Source organism: Triticum aestivum, chromosome 7D (assembly GCF_018294505.1).
Source record: "Triticum aestivum cultivar Chinese Spring chromosome 7D, IWGSC CS RefSeq v2.1, whole genome shotgun sequence".
NCBI classification, from domain to species: Eukaryota; Viridiplantae; Streptophyta; class Magnoliopsida; order Poales; family Poaceae; genus Triticum; species Triticum aestivum.
The window spans coordinates 404250915-404275291 of record NC_057814.1 but is presented as its reverse complement, the minus strand read 5'-3'; the positions used below and the strand labels follow the sequence as shown (position 1 = coordinate 404275291).

Here is a 24377-nt window from a genome sequence, read left to right as displayed (position 1 = left end):
ATCGCACGCTCCCTCTACCTTCGAGATTAGTGTTGAACCTAGATAAATGTTGTTTGCATTGGTGTCTGCGTTGAGCATGAACATGATTAGATCATGTTTATTGCTTTGCGGTTATCCATTTAAGTCAGAGAATAATGGTTATTCTGTTTACATGAATAACACCTTCTATGGTCATGCACCCCATGTGAATGGTTTATTGAATCTCGATCGTGGTGATACACATGTTCATAACATTGATGCCAAAAGATGTAGAGTTGATAATGATAGTACCACTTTTGTGGCACTGCCGCTTAAGGTCATATTGGTGTAAAGCGCATGAAGAACCTCCATGCCGATGGAGTTTTGGAGTCACTTGATTTTGAATCACTTGACACATGCGAGCCATGCCTCATTGGCAAGATGACTAAAACCCCGTTTTCTGGAACAATGGAACGGGCAAGTGACTTGTTGGAAATCATACATGTTGATGTGTGCGATCCGATGAGTGTTGACGCGTGCGGTGGATATCGTTATTTTCTCACCTTCACCAATGAATTGAGTAGATATGGGTATATTTACTTAATGAAGCATAAGTCTGAAACGTTTGAAAAGTTCAAGCAATTTCAGAGTGAAGTTGAGAATCATCATAACAAGAAGATCAAGTTCCTGCGATCTGATCAAGGGAAAAGTATCTGAGTTGTGAGTTTGGCAATCACTAAAGACAAGGTGGAATCGTTTCACAGTTGACGCCACCTGGAACACCATAGCGTAATGGTGTGTCCGAGCGTCGTAGTCGCACCCTATTGGTTATGGTGCGATCTATGATATCTCTTACCGATCTACCGCTATCGTTTTGGGGTTATGCATTAGAGACAGCTACATTCACTTTAAATAGGGCACCATCTAAGTCCGTGGAGACGACACCGTATGAACTATGGTTTGGCAAGAAACCTAAGTTGTTGTTTCTTAAGGTTTGGGGCTACGATGCTTATGTCGATAGGCTTCGGCCAGAAAAGCTCAAACCCAAAGCGGAAAATTGTGTCTTCATAGAATACCCAAACAAGACGATTGGTTATACCTTCTATCTTAGATCTGAGGGCAAATTGTTTGTTGCTATGAACAGGTCCTTTGTCGAGAAAGAGTTTCTCTCGAAAGAATTGAGTGGGAGGAAGATAGAACTTGATGAGGTTGTTGAACCTTCACTTCAATCAGAGAGTAGCGCAGCACAGAAAGATGTTTCTGTGGCACTTGCCTCAGTTGAAGAGAAAGCTAATGATGATGATCATGGAGCTTCAGATCAAGTTACTATCAAACCTCGTAGGTCGACAAGGGTGTATACAACTTCTGAGTGGTCACCCTGTCTTAAAGGTCATGTTGTTGGACAATGATGAACCTATGAGCTATGGAGAAGCGATGGTGGGCCCAGATTCCAACAAATGGCTAGGAGCCATGAAATCCGAGATAGGATCCATGTATGAGAACAAAGTATGGACTTTGGTGGACTTGCCCAATGATCGGCAAGCCATTAAGAATAAATGGATCTTTAAGAAGAAGACAGACGCTGATGGTAATGTCACCATTTATGAAGCTCGACTTGTCTCAAAGAAGTTTCCGACAAGTTCAAGGAGTTGACTGTGATGAGACTCTCTCAATCATAGCGATGCTAAAGTCTGTTAGAATTATGTTAGCAGTTGCTGAATTTTCATTTATGAAATATGGCAGATGGATGTCAAAACAAAAGTTTCCTTGACGGTTTCCGTGAGGAAAGGCTGTATGTGATACAACCAGGCTGTATGTGATACAACCAGAAAGTTTTTGTCGATCCTAAGGATGCTAAAAGGTATGCAAGCTCCAGCTATCCCTCTATGGACTGGAGCAAGCATCTCGGAGTTGGAACATACGCTTTGATGAGGTGATCAAAGTTTTTGGGTTTATACAAAGTTTGCAAGAAACTTGTATTTACAAGAAAGTGAGTGGGAGCACTACAACATTTCTGATAAGTATGTGTGGATGACGTATTGTTGATCGGAAATGATGTAGAATTTCTAGAAAACAAAAAGGGTTGTTTGAATGGAGTTTTTCAAAGGAAGACCTTGGTAAAACTGCTTACATATTGGGTATCAAGATCTATAGAGATAGATCAAGACGCCTGATAAGACTTTCACAGAACACATACCTTGACATGATCTTGAAGGAGTTCAGGATGGATCAGTCAAAGAAGGAGTTCTTGCCTGAGTTGTAAGGTGTGAAGTTAAGACTTAAAGCTCGACCACGGTAGAAGAAAGAGAAAGGACGAAGGTCGTCCCCTATGCCTTAGCCATAGGCTCTATACGATATGCCATGCTGTGTACCGCGATGTGCCTTGCCACGTGTCTGGCAAGGGGGTATAAGAATGATCCAGGAGTGGATCATTGGACAGCGGTCAAAATTGTCCTTGGGAATAAGGAAATGTTTTCTCGATTGTGGAGGTGATGAAGAATTCGGCGTAAAGGGTTACGTCGATGCAAGCTTTAACACCAAGCCGGATGACTCTCAGTAGCAAACCGGATACGTATAATGGAGCAACCATTTGGAATAGCTCCAAGTGGAGCATAGTAGCAACATCTACAATATGAAATAGAGATTTGCAAAGTACACACGGATCTGAATGTTGCAGACCCGTTGACTAAAACCTCTCTCACAAGCAGAACATGATCAAACCCTAGAACTCATTGAGTCTTAATCACATGATGATGTGAACTAGATTATTGACTCTAGTAAACTCTTTGGGTGTAGTCACATGGCGATGTGGACTATGAGTGTTAATCACATGGCAATGTGAACTAGATTATTGACTCTAGTGCAAGTGGGAGACTGTTGGAAATATGCCCTAGAGGCAATAATAAAATAGTTATTATTATATTTCCTTGTTCATGATAATTGTCTATTCTTCATGCTATAATTGTGTTATCCGGAAACCGTAATACATGTGTGAATACATAGACCACAACATGTCCCTAGTGAGCCTCTAGTTGACTAGCTCGTTGATCAATAGATGGTTACGGTTTCCTAACCATGGACATTGGATGTCGTTGATAACGGGATCACATCATTAGGAGAATGATGTGATGGACAAGACCCAATCCTAAGCATAGCACAAGATCGTGTAGTTCGTCAGCTGGAGCTTTTCCAAATGTCAAGTATCATTTCCTTAGACCATGAGATTGTGCAACTCCCGGATACCATAGGAGTGCTTTGGGTGTGCCAAACGTCACAACGTAACTGGGTGGCTATAAAGGTGCACTACGGGTATCTCCAAAAGTGTCTGTTGGGTTGGCACGAATCGAGACTGGGATTTGTCACTCCGTATGACGGAGAGGTATCTCTGGGCCCACTCGGTAATGCATCATCATAATGAGCTCAATGTGACCAAGTGTTTGGTCACGGGATCATGCATTACGGTATGAGTAAAGTGACTTGCCGGTAACGAGATTGAACAAGGTATTGGGATACCGACGATCGAATCTCGGGCAAGTAACGTACAAATTGACAAAGGGAATTGTATACGGGATTGATTGAATCCTCGACATCGTGGTTCATCCGATGAGATCATCGTGGAACATGTGGGAGCCAACATGGGTATCCAGATCCCGCTGTTGGTTATTGACCGGAGAGTCGTCTCGGTCATGTCTGCATGTCTCCCGAACCCGTAGGGTCTACACACTTAAGGTTCGGTGACGCTAGAGTTGTAGAGATATTAGTATGCGGTTAATCGAAAGTTGTTCGGAGTCCCGGATGAGATCCCGGACGTCACGAGGAGTTCCGGAATGGTCCGGAGGTAAAGATTTATATATGGGAAGTCCTATTTTGGCCACCGGAAAATGTTCAGGATTTTTCGGTATTGTACCGGGAAGGTTCTAGAAGGTTCTGAAGTGGGGCCCACCTGCATGGGGGCCCACATGAACGTGGGTAGTGGGGGCAAGGCCCCACACCCCTGGTCAAGGCGCACCAAGATCCCACCTTAGAAGGAATAAGATCATATCCCGAAGGGATAAGATCAAGATCCCTAAAAAGGGGGGATAACAATCGGTGGGGAAGGGAAATGATGGGATTTCTTTCCCCCACCTTTGCCAATGCCCCAATGGACTTGGAGGGCAAGAAACCAGCCCCCTCCACCCCTATATATAGTGGGGAGGCACATGGGAGCAGCACCCCAAGCCCTGGCGCCTCCCTCCCTCCCGTGACACCTCTTCCTCCCCGCTTGCGCTTGGCGTAGCCCTGCCGGGATCCCGCTACTTCCACCACCACGCCGTCGTGCTGCTGGATATCCATCAACTTCTCCTCCCCCCTTGCTGGATCAAGAAGGAGGAGACATCCCCGCTCCGTACGTGTGTTGAACGCGGAGGTGCCGTCCGTTCGGCGCTAGGATCATCGGTGATTTGGATCACGACAAGTACGACTCCATCAACCCCGTTCTCTTGAACGCTTCCGCGCGCGATCTACAAGGGTATGTAGATGCACTCCCCTCTCTCTCGTTGCTAGATGACTCCATAGATTGATCTTGGTGATATGTAGAAAATTTTAAATTTCTGCTACGATCCCCTACACTTGGAACCATTCCCGACGCGCATCGTCACCTCGTCCTTCGCCAGTCTCCGCTTATTCCGCAGCTCCTGCTTTGAGTTACAAATATGAGCAACCGCACCGGTATCAAATACCCAGGAGCTACTACGAGCACTGGTTAGGTACACATCAATAACATGTATATCACATATACCTTTGGTATTGCCGGCCTTCTTATCTGCTAAGTACTTGGGGCAGTTCCGCTTCCAGTGACCGTTTCCCTTGCAATAAAAGCACTCAGTCTCAGGCTTAGGTCCACTCTTTGTCTTCTTCCCGACAGCTTTCTTACCGGGCGCGGCAACTCCCTTGCCGTCTTTCTTGAAGTTCTTCTTACCCTTGCCTTTCTTGAACTTAGTGGTTTTATTCACCATCAACACTTGATGTTCCTTTTTGATCTCCACCTCCGCTGATTTCAGCATTGAATATACCTCAGGAATGGTCTTTTCCATCCCCTGCATATTGAAGTTCATCACAAAGCTCTTGTAGCTAGGTGGGAGCGACTGAAGGATTCTGTCAACGACCGCGTCATCCAGGAGATTAACTCCCAGCTGAGACAAGCGGTTGTGCAACCCAGACATTTTGAGTATGTGTTCGCTGACGGAACTATTCTCCTCCATCTTACAACTGTAGAACTTGTCGGAGACTTCATATCTCTCGACCCGGGCATGAGCTTGGAAAACCATTTTCAGCTCTTGGAACATCTCATATGCTCCGTGCTGCTCAAAACGCTTTTGGAGCCCCGGTTCTAAGCTGTAAAGCATGCCGCACTGAACCAGGGAGTAATCATCACTACGCGACTGCCAGGCGTTCAGAACGTCTTGAGTTGCTGGGAAAACAGGTGCATCACCTAGCGGTGCTTCAAGGACATATGCTTTCTTGGCAGCTATGAGGATAATCCTCAGGTTTCGGACCCAGTCCGTGTAGTTGCTACCATCGTCTTTCAGCTTGGTTTTCTCTAGGAACGCGTTGAAGTTGAGGGCAACATTAGAGTGGGCCATTTGATCTACAGGACATATTGTAAAGATTTTTAGACTAAGTTCATGATAATAAAGTTCATCTAATCAAATTATTAACGAACTCCCACTCAGACAGACATCCCTCTAGTCATCTAAGTGTTACATGATCCGAGTCAACTAGGCCGTGTCCGATCATCACGTGAGACGGACTAGTCATCAACGGTGAACATCTTCATGTTGATCGTATCTACTATACGACTCATGTTTGACCTTTCGGTCTCTTGTGTTCCGAGGCCATGTCTGTACATGCTAGGCTCGTCAAGTCAACCTAAGTGTATTGCGTGTGTAAATCTGGCTTACACCCGTTGTATGCGAACGTTAGAACCTATCACACCCGATCATCACGTGGTGCTTCGGAACAACGAACCTTCGCAACGGTGCACAGTTAGGGGGGACACTTTCTTGAAATTTTAGCGAGGGATCATCTTATTTATGCTACCGTCGTTCTAAGCAAATAAGATGTAAAACATGATAAACATCACATGCAATCAAATAGTGACATGATATGGCCAATATCATTTTGCTCCTTTTGATCTCCATCTTCGGGGCGCCATGTTCATCATCGTCACCGGCATGACACCATGATCTCCATCATCATGATCTCCATCATCGTGTCTTCATGAAGTTGTCTCGCCAATTATTACTTCTACTACTATGGCTAACGGTTAGCAATAAAGTAAAGTAATTACATGACGATTCAGTTGACACGCAGGTCATAAATAAATTAAGACAACTCCTAGGCTCATGGCGGTTGTCATACTCATCGACATGCAAGTCGTGATTCATATTACAAGAACATGATCAATCTCATACATCACATATATCATTCATCACATCCTTCTGGCCATATCACATCACATGACACTTGCTGCAAAAACAAGTTAGACGTCCTCTAATTGTTGTTGCAAACTTTTGCGTGGCTGCTATAGGTTTCTAGCAAGAACGATTCTTACCTACGCCAAAACCACAACGTGATATGCCAATTTCGATTTACCCTTCATAAGGACCCTTTTCATCGAATCCGATCCGACTAAAGTGGGAGAGACAGACACCCGCTAGCCACCTTATGCAACTAGTGCATGTCAGTCGGTGGAACCTGCCTCACGTAAGCGTACGTGTAAGGTCGGTCCGGGCCGCTTCATCCCACGATGCCGCCGAATCAAGATAAGACTAGTAGCGGCAAGTAAATTGACAAAATCAACGCCCACAACAACTTGTGTTCTACTCGTGCATAGAAACTACGCATAGACCTAGCTCATGATGCCACTGTTGGGGATCGTAGCAAAAATTTAAAATTTTCTACGCATCACCAAGATCAATCTATGGAGTCATCTAGCAACGAGAGAGAGGAGTGCATCTACATACCCTTGTAGATCGCGAGCGGAAGCGTTCAAGAGAACGGGGTTGATGGAGTCGTACTCGTCGTGATCCAAATCACCGATGATCCTAGCGCCGAACGGACGGCACCTCCGCGTTCAACACACGTATGGTTGGGAGAGACGTCTCCTCCTTCTTGATCCAACAAGGGGGAAGGAGAGGTTGATGGAGATCCAGCAGCACGACGGCGTGGTGGTGGAAGCAGCGGGGATCTCGGCAGGGCTTCGCCAAGCTCAGCGAGAGGGAGACGTGTTACGGGGGGAGAGGGAGGCGCCAGGGGCTTGGTTGCGCAGCCCTCCCCCCCCCTTATATAGGGGCCCTGGCGGGCGCCGGCCCCTGGAGATCCCATCTCAAGGGGGAGGGGGCGGCCAAGGGGGGACTTGCCCCCCAAGTCAGGTGGGGCGCCCCCCACCCCCAGGGTTTCCAACCCTAGGCGCAGGGGGAGGCCCATGGGGGGCGCACCAGCCCACCAGGGGCTGGTTCCCTTCCCACTTCAGCCCATGGGGCCCTCCGGGATAGGTGGCCCCACCCGGTGGACCCCCGGGACCCTTCCGGTGGTCCCGGTACAATACCGGTGACCCCGAAACTGGACTTCCTATATACAAATCTTCACCTCCGGACCATTCCGGAACTCCTCGTGATGTCCGGGATCTCATCCGGGACTCCGAACAACTTTCGGGTTACCGCATACTAATATCTCTACAACCCTAGCGTTACCGAACCTTAAGTGTGTAGACCCTACGGGTTCGGGAGACACGCAAACATGACCGAGACGACTCTCCGGTCAATAACCAACAGCGGGATCTGGATACCCATGTTGGCTCCCACATGCTCCTCGATGATCTCATCGGATGAACCACGATGTCGAGGATTCAAGTAATCCCGTATACAATTCCCTTTGTCAATCGGTACGTTACTTGCCCGAGATTCGATCGTCGGTATCCCAATACCTCGTTCAATCTCGTTACCGGCAAGTCACTTTACTCGTTCCGTAATGCATGATCTCGTGACTAACTACTTAGTCACATTGAGCTCATTATGATGATGCAATGCCGAGTGGGCCCAGAGATACCTCTCCGTCATATGGAGTGACAAATCCCAGTCTCGATCCGAGCCAACCCAACAGACACTTACGGAGATACCTATAGTGCACCTTTATAGCCACCCAGTTACGTTGTGACGTTTGGTACACCCAAAGCATTCCTACGGTATCCGGGAGTTGCACGATCTCATGGTCTAAGGAAATGATACTTGACATTAGAAAAGCTTCAGCAAACGAATTACACGATCTAGTGCTATGCTTAGGATTGGGTCTTGTCCATCACATCATTCTTCTAATGATGTGATCCCGTTATCAATGACATCCAATGTCCATGGTCAGGAAACCGTAACCATCTATTGATCAACGAGCTAGTCAACTAGAGGCTCACTAGGGACATGTTATGGTCTATGTGTTCACACATGTATTACGATTTCCGGATAACACAATTATAGCATGAGCAATAGACAATTATCATGAACAAGGAAATATAATAATAACCATTTTATTATTGCCTCTAGGGCATATTTCCAACACTTATCATCTACTCTCTTCTACATGCTGCAAGATGGAGGCTTCCAGAAGCGTAGTCTTCGATAGGATTAGCTATCCCCTCTTATTCTGGCATTCTGCAGTTCAGTCCACCGATATTGCCCCTTTACACAAATACCCATGCATAAGTAGTGTAGATCCTTGCTTGCGAGTACTTTGGATGAGTACTCACGGTTGCTTTTCTCCCCCTTTTTCCCCCTTTCCTTTCTTCCTGGTTGTCGCAACCAGATGCTGGAGCCCAGGAGCCAGACGCCACCGTCGACGACGACTCCTACTACACCGGAGGTGCCTACTACTACGTGCAGGCCGCTGACGACAACCAGGAGTAGTTTAGGAGGATCCCGGGCAGGAGGCCTGCGCCTCTTTCGATCTGTATCCCAGTTTGTGCTAGCCATCTTATGGCACCTTGTTTAACTTATGTCTGTACTCAGATATTGTTGCTTTCGTTGACTCGTCTATGATCGAGCACTTGTATTCGAGCCCTCGAGGCCCCTGGCTTGTATTATGATGCTTGTATGACTTATTTATGTTTTTAGAGTTGTGTTGTGATATTTTCCCGTGAGTCCCTAATCTTGATCGTACACGCTTGCGTGCATGATTAGTGTACGATTGAATCGGGTGCGTCACAGACATGAACAAGTTCAAATCAACCTGGGGCCTAATGTTGGGGATATAACTATTGGGTATGACCCGCCTAGGAGGGGCCGGGTTATACCAATGGCGGTTCATCAAGACGAAGCCCATAAAGATGTTGAAGATGGCGGTTCATGAGATTTGCTAAGGGCCCGAAGCCCAAAGGCGACTTAAGGCCCATAGGTGTAAACCGCCGTATATGTGTGGCTTGTATTGTAAGGCATGAGTAGTTAGTCATCGAGTCGGACACGTTGTATAAGCCGGCCGGGACTCCATGAGCCGCTGGGCGTCAACCTGTGTATATAAAGGGACGACCCGGCGGCGGTTTAGGGACAAGAAACAACAGATCGAGGACTAGGTCAAGCGTATTCGCTCCCTGGTAATCGAAACCCAAGCAATACCATCTCAAACTGGACTAGGCCTTTACCTTCACATCAAGGGGCCGAAGCAGTATAAACTCCTGTGTCCTTTGTCCCGTTTAACCCCTTTAAGCTAACCTAATTGCGATGGCTCCACGACTAAGTCCTTCTGCTAGGACATCTGCCGTAACAATTCCACGACAAAATTGGTAATAGCTAGGGCCCTACCAAGTCTAGGGCGGAGGTTGTACGGAAAGGAGGGAGGTTGACGAGGGCTTGAGCGCGGCTGCCGGCGGCGGGGCGTCGTGGCGCGCTGAAGAAGAGGCGGCGGCGATGAGAGGCGCGGCTAGGGTTTAGGGTTCCGGCTCCTCTGAGAGCCGGGCAATAGAATTGTTTTATTGCTTAATCTTCAAAAGAGTTTTACAGCTTGTTTATATAACCATGCCGTGAATAAAAATAAGATAACTTGTGGGCTAAGCCCCTAACTAAACCTGCCCGGTGGGCCTCCCACAGGCACAGGTCTGCCGGGTCATAACAGTCCCACTAACCTTTTTCAGTCTCGCTGCATTTGCTGTAGTGGCCAGGATAGAAGTAGCGCTGCGTCCCAGGTGGTGAACTATTCCTTCATCAGTAATCTGGCGCCGAAGCCACAAAAGGTACCAGCATGTCACCGTAATTGTTTCTCTTACCCATGTTGCATCAGTACCCGGCATCACTCCCTGCGGACCTCGTAGGAGAGTTTCCAATAGTTCAGAACCTGATATATCTGTCCGATTGGCTTCAGTTATTATCAGATTATAAATTCCCAGTTTGGACGTGTATGCATAGACCAAAGAACAAGCTCCAAAGCAGAATCCTATAATACCTTTGTAAGAGGAGCCGGAACCATTCTGATTCTGAGAACACAAAATACTCCCTCCATCCCATGTGACTTGATACATCCGTATCTAGACAAATCTAAGACAAGAATTTTGGGACGGAGGGAGTGGTATTTAGGTTGCTTTTGTCAAATGAAGTGGGATTATTAGCTTGTTAAAATTAGGGATATCGGTCAGAATGTACGGCCATAGGAACAACATTTGTGTGCGTATGAAAATGCAGCAATTTCATTGCAGGCTCCCTGGCTTCACAGTGTATTGCATACATACATACCCAAGGGAAACTTTGAATTTTTTACAGCATATACTGACAAGGCCTATTTTAGTAGGACGGAATGATCTGATTAAACCCACACAGATTTCTAATCCTTCACCTCGTATCCTCTCCAGGTTAGGCAAGAAAAGGGATCAACCAAACGGTGTGTGCCTGCAAAATAATGGGATGGAAATCATCACTACAATATCAAGCGATTCACTTGATTTGTCCTATTCTATGATACCTAGAGATTCACTTTACCTTGCTGCTGGCAGCTAATGCAGGACAATATCAAGACCTTCCAAGGCTTTTTGATCCCCTACCTCCTCCAGCTAAAATTTGCTCAAGACGGTGCAGATCAGCTGTTGCAGCGAACTTAATCACTGCCTTTGCAGTTCGCTGACTCCTAGATCATAGAAAAGACCATCAGTACTGTCAATATATTATGCTTCTCCCTACCCATCAAATGATGTTGATGTGCAAGTCTCAAGGGCAGACCTCTCCAAATCAGAATCATCATCTTCATCAAGTGATGTGATATTTTCTTTAGTAAATGACAATGGATCAGCCATGTATATGCTCTTCCGACCATCATAGGCTGGAAGCCTCCTTCCCATATATAATACATTTTACAGCTTCACCAACTCTTAAATCACCGCATGGCTTACAGTTCATGACATTACTTCTAGGGTGACTGGAGCCTATGAAGAAAGCATACCATCGCAAAATCTTTAAGAAGTTAACATGGTCTGAGAAGAGCATCCACCAAAAGCTTCACTGCACTTCATTTCCTCTCTAATAGAGGGATCAGTACCTGTAATGTGGTCAAACAAGCCACGATGCATACCATGCTTAAGCAATCATCTTGCTCAGCTAGGGCATATATCAAATTCCGGTTCTAGCAAGGAATGACTTGGGACCATAATTGGCTTCAACATACTGATTAATGCTCTAACTTTAAGATGGCTCTGGCAAAAAGTTTGCTAATGTATAAGTGTTTGAGGTCAATTTTTAGTGATCGGTATTGTTTGTCCTCATTGTCATCAGCTTCTTTGCAGATCACTCCCCAAATAAGGGAGTCAACTAAAATTCCAAATATACGGTCATTGTAGTGTTTCAAGCTGGGAAAAGAGATACAAATGCCCAGTGCGTTAATACGGCATGCAAAAATAATTTCCAGCTAGTAGTTCAATGTGAGCATGCATGCAAAAAAAAAATTCTATGTCATAAGATGTGGTAGTATCAGTTTGTAAATCAATATGTTACCTCTGGAAACCTTGGCCTTAACAGGAAGATGGTCCAAGAAGAACCAACTATTATCCACCGAAAGCTTCACTGCTTTTCACTTCCTCACAACTAGACGAATCAGTATCCGTTATGCGGTCAGACAAGTCACAATATGCACCATGATTTAAGCCATCATCTTGCTCAACTAGGCATATGTCATATTCTGATTCTAGCAAGGAATGGCTTGGAACCATAGTTAAATCCATCATACTCATCAATGATCTAACTTTAGCTAGCTCTGGCCAACATTTTGCTGATATATACGTGTTTGAGATCAATTTGTAGTGGCCAGGATTGTCTGTCCTCATTGCCAGCAGCTTCTTTGCAGTTCGTTTGCCAATTTCTGTATTACCATGGATCAGGCAAGCCTCAATAAGAGTCGCTAACATTGCAGCAGTTGGCTGGAACGGCATCTTGTCAATTATCTCCTCGGACACCTTCAGCAAACCTTCACGGCTGTACAAATCAACCATGCAAGAAAAATGCTCCACTCTGGGTGCAATGCCAAACACAGCAAACATCTTGGCAAATAGTAGCTGCCCTTGAGTGACCAGTCCAGAGTAGCTACATGCTGAAAGAACAGCAACCATGGTTACATGGTCGGGCTCTATACTGTTGGCGATCATTTCATCAAAGAGCTTCAGTGATAGATGGCCCTCTCTTTGCATTCCATATCCCAAAATCAATGAAGTGTAGGCATGCTTGTCTCGACATTCCATCCGATCAAATACTATCCGTGAAGCTCTCATGTGTCTAGACTTTGAGTACATGTCGACAAGTGAGTTTTGCAATAATTTAGAACCACCCAATCCATGTCTAAGGATGTAGCAGTGCAGCTCCCTTCCATGACAGAGGTGTCCAAACCGTGCAACAAGGGAGAGCATTGTCAAGACAGTAACATCATTTGGACAGACCCCTGAGCCAATCATCTCTCTAAAGAGCAAAGAAGCTTCCTCAACCTGGTCCATGAATGCAAATCCTGCTAACAATGAATTCCAAGCTGTGATGCTCCGAATTGAGCACATTGTAAACAGAAGTACAGCAGAGCTCATCATCCTGCATCTTGAATACATTGTTATCAACGAGTTTACCACACACTCGAGCCTTTCAAAGTATAGACGAACAGCCACCCCATGCAACTCCCTGCCAATCCTCAGATACCCACTCTTAGCACACGCCTTGAGGCCAATCAGCACGCTCACAGAGTCCACCCCTGGCCCGTGGCGATTCCTCATCTGAGACAACAACCTGATCACTTCATCATAGTTCCCTGCCTTCAAATTCCCTGCTGCAACTGCATTCCACGTCACGATGTTTGCCCCAGGAACCCGCTGAAGCAGCTGAAACGCCTCGGCCCACATCCCCGCCGATGCATAGCCAGACACCATTGTGTTCCAGCTGACAACATCCCTGACAGACATTTCATCAAACACCCTCTGCGCATCCTCTAGCTCCCCGCACTTGACATACATCCCGACCAAAGCGTTCCAGACATACATGTCCAGATCATATCTACTCCTCCGAATACGGTGGTCAATCTTGCGGCCAATGGTGACCTCTCCGAGCTCGCCGCAAGCGCGCAGCAGAGACGGATACGTGTACCTGTCGGCGTCCACGCCCAGCGCCAGCATCCTGTCATACGCCATGACCACGTCTTTCCACAGCCTGTCGCCGGCGTAGCTCCATATGAGCAGGTTCCAGGGGAAAGCTCGCGCCTTCCCAGCCGCCTGCTCGACGGCGGAACGCGCGGCCGGGATGCCGCCGACGGCTATGTACAAGGAGGCGATCCTGGGGAGGACGGAAGGGTGCGCGGGCAGGCCGAGCGTGACGGCGCGCGCGTGCACCTGCTCGCCGGGGCGGAGCGCGCGGTGCGCGGCACAGGAGAGGAGAATGGACGAGAGGGAGGAGGGGGAGAAGGACGAGGCGGGCGGCGGCGGTTCTTGGGCAGGTGCGGCGTTTCTCCAAACGGGTGGGAGGCAGCGCTGGATGCGGAGGAGTTGCTGCCTGGAGAGCGAGGCGGCGGCGGCGGTGGTGGTGGGAGAAGGGCGCATCAAACGGCCACCGCCCTCGCCGTCGCATCACACCGCGGCGGCGGCGCGGCGAAGCTGGTGGGGAGCGAAAGGCTAATGGTAGGGGGAGGCTCTCGGCGTCTGGGCGCGCCAATGTTTCGTCCGGGGTTTACCATGAGTGCACGCCAAGAGAAATCGGTCGCTTATTTTGGAACGTCCGATTCGCATCCAACGTCCCGGATTACCCGCCCAGACAGCACGCAAAATTGTCGCGAAAGATTTCGTCCTCGTATTGATTTTTTTTTTAAACTGAATTGAAAGGCAAGACAATGGAAGGGAGAGAGAGAGAGGCAGCAGACACAGAAGTATAATTTGATTATATTTCTCTTGGCACCTACCAAAACACAGGTGTAAGAATCATCAATCCTCAAAAGAGGGTGGGTACTCATCTCTGAGATATACAATTGGTGACTGTGTGGGCAACAAATTTTTCCAGCGAATATCTTTCTTGCTAAACTTGGCGAAAATCTCTACATGAGCAAGAGCAGGCCTTCTTCTTCTTCTTGCTGCCAGGAACCACCAGTCCACTGGCGCAATGGTGTGGGAGCTGCCGGCAGAACAAACCTCTCCGCTCGACGGGGCGTAAAAAATAAGGGGATCATACACTACTTTCCATTGCCGAAGCCATCAACAACACCAGCCGAGCTTCGCGGCGCTATGACCTGCCATTATGGGCAGCATAGAGCAGAGACTCCGACTGGTCTCTCTCGGCGTGCTTGCCCTTTCCCTTGTCCAGACGAGCCCTTCGCACGGCTTGCTGGATCTGCCGCTCGTGCTCTTTAAGGATCTCTTCCATGTTTACCCCAGGAGGCATCAATGGTCCTGAGTACTGGATTCGGTTCTTCCTTGTGCCATTCACCTGAATGAATATATAGGCGAGAAATTATCAGCATGTTACACTACTGACTGAAAAGAATATATAGACGGGAAATTATCAGCCACATTATTTGCAGAACATCCACTACGAAGTCTAGACCCAATAAGAACCAACCAGAAATGCTAATGTATGGATTTTTCGGATTTTATTGAAACTGACCACGGCTCTTAAAGGCTAGGGTCATGCTTTGCTTTGCTCTCTACAAATGTTAGGAATGTAGACCAGCTAAAGCTAATTAGAAGAATTAAGTAACTCACCCCCGTAGGCTCCTTATCTGCCACCACTTCATCCTTCCGATGGGAAGATGACGGCCTTTCTTGGAATTGATGCGATTGCGACCATTTGGGTTTGTCAGACTGGTCGGCAGCAGCGAGTTGACTGTATCTTGAACTCGACCGATGCTCTCTTAAATACTGTTTCCTGGCGCTGTCCCCAAGGTTAGACAGCTTACCAGTATTGCCTCGCTGCCCAGTTGCAGTAGATGGGTTAGACATCTCAGCAGCAGCAATCTGAGAGGTGTAGAATCTCTGGCCGTTTGGATCTGTGCCACTTGATCGACCCAAAGTGGAGGATGAACGACCAGCATTCATCAAAGGAACATGGCGAGCATGACCATTGTCTACTACCAGAGGATCCATTGGAAAGCCGGTAACACCATCCTCCTTTGGAGTAAACTTATTACTACTGCTTTTAGGATTAACCGGAACTCGCCGTTGCTGCAAAGCCATGAAACAAGAGAGATTTGAGTAATATGAAACGGCGAACTGTTTATATGTAGCAGTATGACATCAGATTAGTTGTCATATATACAGTATAGTTGCCTCTGGAGCTGGAACAATGTGTGTGCATTACAGATTGGTTGCTGCATGGTTAGTTGGTTACAATAAAACAGTTGTGTAAATTAACTTCCAGACAAATAGAGAAGCAATTGCATTACATCCCAATAATGAATCATGTATATAATGCATTCACCGAACTGCTAGCATCGAGTATTGAATGGCATGTTTCAAAGCTCAAAAGTGCAGATTGTGGCACCAGAAAAAAAATCACTCAGGAGACCCTTGGTATGACAATTATCAGACTATACTAAGATCGGATTAATTCTGCAATACCTGTAAATCGATAGTGCCATTTTGTGCTGCAAGTTGCTTCCTGCGTCCAGTTTCAGATTCATGTCCTTTGGCTGCAGCTGCTCTTTGCCTGTGGACCAAAACGGATATAATTAGTTAAATACAGAAATGCCAACGATAAAACCCATCTGGCGAAATTGCAGATAGCATAATATTTGTCTTAGGTTCTATAGAGAATATTACCTCCTAGCTTCTTCATCTCGAAGCTTAGCATCGTATTCCTTACTTGGAGGATATTTCGGCAGACTTGATGGATCACAAGCATAAGGCTTTGTTGTAAAGAACTGTTGTATAATGTACAAGTACAGATTACAAACCAGAAGTTAAGGGCGGTCACTTCAGATATACAGAGGCAACCAAATCAGTTATCAACTAATCCCATAAAGTGAAAAGGCTAATATAAAATAGCATCTCTTAAGTTTTAATATTAAGATCAAAAGATATTGTTCACTTTTAAAATCAGTGTCTCAAATTCACAATATATGAGCTGAAAATAACACAGAAGTCCATATTTTCAGGGGACTTATTCACATTTGCCACAACTCTATACTTGTATCCTGCCATTACTTTTTAGGGGTTGTTTGGATACTGGGATTTTACAAAACCAGTTTGGCCTACACTCGTTTTCGGTTACAACAAACTAAAACTATGTTTGGTTAACATAACAAATCCAAGGATAAGTAAATCTTGGTTTTACTAAAACTGAAAAACTGAGTTTATGGAAAAACGACAATTAGACGTTTTTCTATAAACAAGTTCATCACCCGCCGCACGCGACCGGCATACAGCGCAGCTGGCCTGCATGTTGCCGTCGCCGTCGAGTCCTTTCCCAGCAACAACTCATCAACGCATACCGCACCACCCGCGGCCCTCGCCGTTGCCGCCGGCCGCCGCCGTCATCGTCGACCACTGGTCCTACCCCAACGACAACTGATCTCGCGTCGCTCGCGGCCGTCGCCATCGTCGGACCATCGTCATCGCCGTCGACCATCGGTCCTTCCCCGGCAAGCCCTCATCCCGCGTCACCAGCGGCCGACACCAACTCGCCATCACAGTCGACCACTGATCCTACTCGAGCGGGCACTCCTCTCGCGTCTTCCTCGCGGACGGCGGTCTCTTATAAATTTGATCTTGATTTTGTGTGGCAGCAACAGATTCCTTGTATGCTCGTTCTTGTTCTTGAATGATTGGTCATTCTCATTACTGTCACTCATGCAAAAAATTCACGTGCGAGCATTCAGATTGCTTTTGATGATGATGAATTCACGTTCTAGTAGTAATTCGGCTGTTAACATGATCTCGTGCTCGAGCAGGCTGGCTTCCTCGAGGCCACAACAGTGCATCTTCGTCGGTCCTCACCTTCACCGCTGCCCAAGGAACCATCACCGGCGATGATGTCAACCAACCCAGCAGCTGCAGCGCTACTCTCTCTTCGGCCGCGACAATGATGGACCCCATCCAGGAAGTACGACGAGAGTGCCGGCGTCGAAACTGGACGCGTTCATCTCTTACAGGGCGGCGACGGCGCAGCCTCGTGTTTAAACATGTTTTATCATCCAAACAAGGTTTTGTGTATACTTGTTCCTATAATCCTACTTATCCAAACAACCACTTAGAGCTACTCACTATTCACTCTTCTGTTAACCTTATTTGCAGTTGCCACTGCTCCTTTTCCATCCACCTTGCAGTTTAGTGAGATATTAAAGGACCAAAATGCCCATGGACATTCTGTCCGATGCTTCTTCCTTCTAAGCCACTTTACCTCCTCCATCCCCTCTCTCCACTACAGAGATCTGGCATTTCATCCCTCTCTTCCGCAACCTCCACCTTGTGGCCGGCATGTCCAGCTCGTGTCAACATTGGGCTCATGTTCCCACCAAAGCACACAATCACCATATGGGGCCAACTGGCAAGATCCGGACGGCCCTCCAGCTCAAAGAGTCGAGCTGAGCCTCATCCCTGCAAACAACAGGGACTGGGAGCTCAAGTGTGACAAAGCTTGCGTCGGTGTTTGGGCCGCCTTGCCAGCTGACTGCGTCCAACACGACGAGGTGAACTTGGAGGCCACGTCTGACGCGGAGGAGGCTGAGCGACAGCAGCAGGCATGACCCTATGCATGATCTGCTTGATTGATTGTACAGAAGAGAGAGAGAGACCAAGATATGGTCATTTGTTTTGTTTAACTATAAAACTTTTTGCCTATAATTATTGCTGCTCAAGATGGCTTCTAAATTGGCATGCAACTTATACTTAACATGTATTCTTGATGGTCCTTTTCCAAATGGGGTAGGTGCCCTAAGTTCAGCAATTCCATTCCAAGGTGCTGCATGGAGGCCACCATGGTGTCATCCTGTAGCAACTGGCAAGGGAGGTTCACTACTGCATCTAGGCTGATGGGAGAGACGAATCAGAGGAGATATCGAATAGGAAGAGCCAGGAGGAAGAATATGACATGTGGGACCATCAAACGGTGCTTATGGGCATTGTGCAACCCTCAAAAGGTGCTAATGGGTGTTGACCGAATCAGAAACAGAGCTGCATGACAAATGTACATCTAACAGGAGAGTAGCAAAAGTCAGCAACCCTGAAAAGTAGAGGTAGAATGCAAGTATGAGGTTGTACTAGTTGTAAATGTGTAAAACTCACTATTTTCAGATCCACCAAATGGCACGCCAATTATGTTTATATGCGATTGCAGGGACATAAAGCACTTTTAGCTAACATTTTAGACACATCTGACCATAGATTCTCTTTATGACAGGCAATACAGCAGCCATATAATGGATCAAATGAATGTAAGGGCAGCCAGAACTTACTTCACTTTCAAGGGCAGACGCCGCAGTACCCCTATTATCAGGTTCTACAGCAAGTAAACGATCCAGAAGTGCCAAAGCTGAAGGAGGGAAGTCCTTATATACATCATTCACACAACGACGATACGGATGTTGTGGTTTGAAGATGGTAGCACGCGATAACTTCAAATTAGCCCAGAACTCCTCTGATGGTGAACCACAAAGCTTGAATATTTTGTGCAACTGTTCCACCTGAAAGAGTTTAGACAACAAAAATTGACCTTAAGTGTCATAAAGTTAACGACATAGATTCACAGAACTATTCAAGACTAACGTAAGTACACAAGTAGGATTAATCCAAAGAAGCAACAGTCTTGAGTTTGAGCAAATTATGACTGCGGCAGTAGTCAAACAGTACCTCAGTTCGTCCTGGCATGATAGGCTTCCCTGACAGCAATTCCGCAAGGATGCAACCAGCACTCCAGAGATCAACCGTGGCACCATAGTTAGTAGCACCCAACAAAAGTTCCGGGGGCCGGTACCATAAAGTTACAACACGACTTGTCAAATTCTGCTTTTGGTTCGGATTAAAGAATGTAGCTAGACCAAAATCTGCTATTTTGAGGGCACCATTATTGTCAAGCAGAAGATTAGCACCCTTTATATCCCGATGCAAAACACCACGACTATGACAGTGACCAAGTCCAGACAGTAGTTGGTGCATGTAACACTTGACCTGAATAGGTCATTTTCCGAAGTCAGCACGGAATGAAAACTAAAGGCACAATAGAAAACCTTTGAATGGAGATCAAAGAAAATGTCCAGAAGGAAAACCTGAGCCTCTGTGAATTTTATGCCAGGTGTAGCAGCAAGTCCTGCAAGATCATGCTCCATGTATTCGAACACGAGATACAAGCTACTAGACATGCGTGATGTCACCAAACCTTCGAGCTTAATAACATTTGGATTATCAAGTCTTCTTAAGATGTGAATTTCCCTCGCCATAAATCGAACACTCTCAGGATCCATATTGGCAAATCGAACTTTCTTAAGTGCCACAATTTTTCCATTCTCAAGATCGCGTGCTTTGTAAACGCTGCTGTAGGTACCTTGCCCTATCTGAAATATTTAAAAGGCAAGGGTGAGAAAAAGCGTAGTAGCGCAGAATCAGCAGTCCTATAGTAGTTTCAATTCTAATCAATCAGATTGCTTTAAAGGACTAGGAGCTGAGTGTGGGCTCTATTTTTCTAACTGCACCACGACAAAGCTTATGGGATCTAGATGTATTTACACTATTGCAACTGACAGAATGTCCTATGCCATTGGAAAATGTTCAAGCGCTTTGAAACATTCACACTAAATCACACCCAAACACAATTCAGAACATAGATGGCTAATGAAGGTCTTGAAAGAGAAACAAGATGATAAATTTGTGGTAAGGATGAACCTTGTCCAACTTCTCGAAGGACTCTGCCTTGCGAGGCTGCCACCCACGGACCGCCTCTGTTGCCACCTCCGTAAGCCACCTCGGCCAGCCAGCCGCCACATGCTCCCCCACCACTCCATTCGGCACATCTATGATCCTTGGCTTCACCTCACCCCTGATGCCACCACTCCTTGGTTCTTGCTCTGCGACGCCATTTGGAGCACGCCTGCGATTCACAGGGGCAGCAACCGCCCTCTCCACATCGACAACGCTAGCGGCGGTTGCGGCCACTTCCTCTGGCAGCGGCACCACTGCATCGACCACCGGCGCAGGGGGCTTCCGAATCAGCCTGGCCGTGCTGGCATCTTTGGCAACACGGTGCCCCACGCTGGAGGACGTGGCTGCCACAACTCCCCCTTCTTCTTCATCCTCCTCCAAGTCCTCGTGCCTCTTGCTGGAGTTGTAACTAACCAGACGCCTCAGCGAGTTGCTGGATGGGCGGCGGCGAGGCTTCCCCTCGCCGCCACACTCGTCGCCGCCATGGAATTGCTTCGAACTGACGCATCCCATGGGATAAGGATCCCGGCAGGAAACCCTACTCCAAGAGAATCAAGACGACGACTTGAAGAAACTTTCTCCCGCATCAGGCCCTCATTGCTCCCCAAGTTGGAGCGCCAATCCGGGCTCCTCCGCAGATCCAAATCAGAAGGCAGACACTCGGGAGCCGGAGGAAGTCCCCCTCCGCTCCAGCAACTTCCGAATCAGGGAGCGCGTGGCCAGGAACCGGCGGCAACGACCACTGGAACTGGGACTCCACAACTGCAACGGAAATCGGGATCTTCTTGGAGCACTTGAGTGGAAGCGGCGCGAGTTGGGCAGGGACGAACCGGGGCGGGGAATCCGGGGTGGGCTGGGATCAAAATCGAACCTTGCCGCCGGAAAACCGCAACGCGTCGCCCCGCAGATCTCCCTCCCTCCCTCTCTCCTTCCTGAGTGCTGGCCTTTTTCTTGGGTCCTTTTGTTTGGTCTGTTGCAAGTACCCGGTCTTCTGCTTCCCTTCCCTTCTCCTTTTTGGTTGGTGAAAAAAAGGGAGAGGGCAGAGAGAGAGAGAGAGAGAGAGAGAGAGAAATTGTCAGCGAGAGGGAGAGAAGGAGACGTTAGTTCCTGTTTTACTTTTATTTTTATATGAAGAAAGAAATTGGGAATCAAGGGCGCAGACAGTTTTTGGAAAATCGGGAAACTCGAATCTCTATTCAATTGCTTAGCCATGTGATCTTTGATTCCCTCTGGTTTTGTCAAACTTGGCCGTGTCAAAAGCATCCAAAAACATTGGCAGGAAATTAGAAGAAGTCAACAGATGAATAGCACACGTACAATTATGGTGAAGAGGGCGTGGTTAGAGATATGATAAATTAGTGGTACTAGCTGTGAATAAAAGGAGTGACAAGCTGTATATAGCGAGAGAAATCAAGGTTGGTTCAAGGTTCAATTATTTTGTTGCAAGGTCCAGTCCATGTGCTAACTTTGTGATTAATTACCTACTTGATTTTTGTGAAACAGTTTTGTTTTTCTCAATAACGTACGAGACAGCTAGACCCAAGTATATTGTACTATTTGCCATCAAAAAATAGTATAAGAGCATCTACACCCGGGCGCTCCAAGCCAGCCTCAAACGCCCGGACGGTCCGCACGGTCACTGACCGGTCACCAAAATCTGATTCAGACGGGCGCCTTAAATGGCCTCAAACGTCCGGGTTGTCCGACGCCCCTCATATCCAGCCCAAATATAGGGCGCATATGGGGCTGCCCGGGGGTGTCCGCCACATCGGACTCGGCCCACCCCGACCCCACAAATATCCCCAGTCCGGAAACCCTAGCTCACTCCACTCTCGATCCGTCTCTTCTTCTCCCCTTCGATTTCTCCAATTCAATCCACTCCGACGACTCCGGCGACTGCAGCGACCATGTCGAGCGCCGGCAGCCATTCCTCCTCCGACTCCGACGGGAAGTTGGCCCTTCGCATTGCCCTCGAGAGGTCTAAGGTGGACACAGGTGGCAGTTCCAGATCGGCCGCCTCGCCTCTCCCCCGTATGCGCAACAAGGACGCTAGCTGGCTCCTCCTGACCCGCGCTTGGCTCCGCACGGGCTGCGGAGTTTGTGCCTCCCCCACGCCGTCCTCTGCCCCCGCCGGCTGCTGCTCCCCCACGCCGGCAATGGTGGATGCTTGCGCCCGCCTAGCCGGCCCGGACACGCACGCCGGAGACAACATTCTCTTCGGTTTTGTATGGACTATTTCTCTCTGTATGCACTAGCAAACAAATCGGTCCATGCATGTTTCCGTCAACAATCTCCAAGAAGTGACCATGATGCTCCCATGGTCTAAGGAGCAATATCACACATTAACACTCCATGTTATTACAATTGAATGCAGACGATATTAACTCAATTCATAACAAATAAGATTGGGTTGATTCAATATGATCGTTCTTCTAACATCATAATCTCAATATTGTTTTAGGATCATCATTACACTTAATGATATCTGATGTTTGCTTGAACTACGTCGGTATTTTCCCAAAGAGGAAGGAATGATGCAGCACAACAACTGTAGGTATTTCCCTCAGTGATGAGACCAAGGTTATCGAACCAGTAGGAGAACCACCCAACGGCACCTGCACACAAATAACAAATACTCGCAACCCGACATACTAAAGGGGTTGTCAATCCCTTTCGGGCAACGGACCCAGAAATTGGCAAGTAGACGGGATAAAATTATGATAGATTGGATAAATAGATCTCGCGGGTACGCGAGGTAAAATAAATAAGAATAAATTGTAGCAAGGTATTTTTGTATTTTTGGTTTAATAGATCTGAAAATAAAGCAAATAAAAATAGATCACGAAGGCAAATATAATAAAGAAGAGACCCGGGGCCGTAGATTTCACTAGTGGCTTCTCTCGAGAAAAATAGCAAACGGTGGGTAAACGAAATACAGTTGGGCAATTGATAAAACTTCAAATAATCATGACGATATCCAGGCAATGATCATTACATAGGCATCACGTCCAAGATTAGTAAACCTCATCTTGTTATCCTTAATAGCAATGATACATACGTGTCGGTTCCCCTTCTGTCACTGGGATCAAGCACCGTAAGATCGAACCCATCACAAAGCACCTATTCCCATTGCAAGATAAATAGATCAAGTTGACCAAAAAAACTCAAATATCGAAGAAGAAATACGAGGCTATAAGCAATCATGCATATAATAGATCAAAGAAGACTCAAATAACTTTCATGTATAAAAAGATAGATATGTTCATAAACTCAAAGTTCATCGGATCCCAACAAACACACCGCAAAAAGAATTACATCATATGGATCTCCAAGAGACCATTGTATTGAGAATCAAAAGATAGAGAGGAATCCATCTAGCTACTAACTACGTGTTGGGAAACGTAGCATGCAATTTCAAAAAATTGCCTACGCTCGTGCAAGATCTATCTAGGAGATGCATAACAACGAGAGGGGGAGAGTGTGTCCACGTACCCTCGTAGACCGAAAGCGGAAGCGTTTGACAACGCGGTTGATGTAGTCGAACTTCTTCTCGTTCTGACCAATCAAGCACCGAACATACGGCACCTCCGAGTTCTGCACACGTTCAGCTCGATGACGTCCTTCGAACTCTTGATCTAGCAAAGTGTCGAGGGAGAGTTCCGTCAGCACGACGACATGGTGACGGTGATGGTGAAGTAATCCGCGCAGGGCTTCGCCTAAGCACTATGTGAATATGAACGGAGGCGTAAACTGTGGAGAGGGGCACCGCACACGGCTAACAGATGTTCGTGTGTAATCTAGGCGCCCCCTCCCCGCGTATATATAGGTGGGAGGGGGAGGAGGACAGCCAAGGGGCGCCCAAGTAGGAGGAATCCTACTTGGGGCCCTAGTGCAATTCCCCCCCCCTACCATAACTTTCGGAGGGGGGAGGAAGGAGGAGGGAGGAGGGAAGGAAGGGGGAGGCCGAATCCCTCCCCTTCGTTCTCTCTTCCCCTCTTTCCTTCTCCCTCAGGTGCGGCTCATATGGGGGCGCAGCAGCCCATGCTGG

The 24377-nt window shown here is 47.2% G+C and overlaps 1 protein-coding gene across 1 annotated transcript; it reads right to left on the bottom strand.

Moving 5' to 3' along the window:
* Positions 1-10661: 10661 nt before the first annotated feature.
* On the bottom strand, positions 10662-21361 carry LOC123166394 (uncharacterized). The gene is made up of 10 exons (XM_044584193.1): positions 20294-21361; positions 19681-19965; positions 19265-19582; positions 18871-19098; positions 16238-16338; positions 16037-16124; positions 15182-15640; positions 14710-14906; positions 10953-13766; positions 10662-10862 (listed from the first exon to the last, which is right to left on the bottom strand). The coding sequence occupies exons 1-9, from the start codon at positions 20840-20842 to the stop codon at positions 12008-12010; spliced, it is 3984 nt and encodes a 1327-aa protein (XP_044440128.1). The 5' UTR covers positions 20843-21361; the 3' UTR covers positions 10662-10862; positions 10953-12007.
* Between the last annotated feature and the right edge of the window lie 3016 nt (positions 21362-24377).

Excerpts from the sequence above, each read along its gene's own strand:
- LOC123166394 (XM_044584193.1), bottom strand. The coding sequence starts at position 20,842 with ATGGGATGCGTCAGTTCGAAGCAATTCCATGGCGGCGACGAGTGTGGC. Across the intron at positions 19,583-19,680 it reads TAAAATTCACAGAGGCTCAG|GTCAAGTGTTACATGCACCA; the intron begins GTTTTCCTTCTG and ends TGACCTATTCAG. Across the intron at positions 13,767-14,709 it reads TATGCTGCCCATAATGGCAG|GATCGCCTCCTTGTACATAG; the intron begins GTCATAGCGCCG and ends CGTCCTCCCCAG.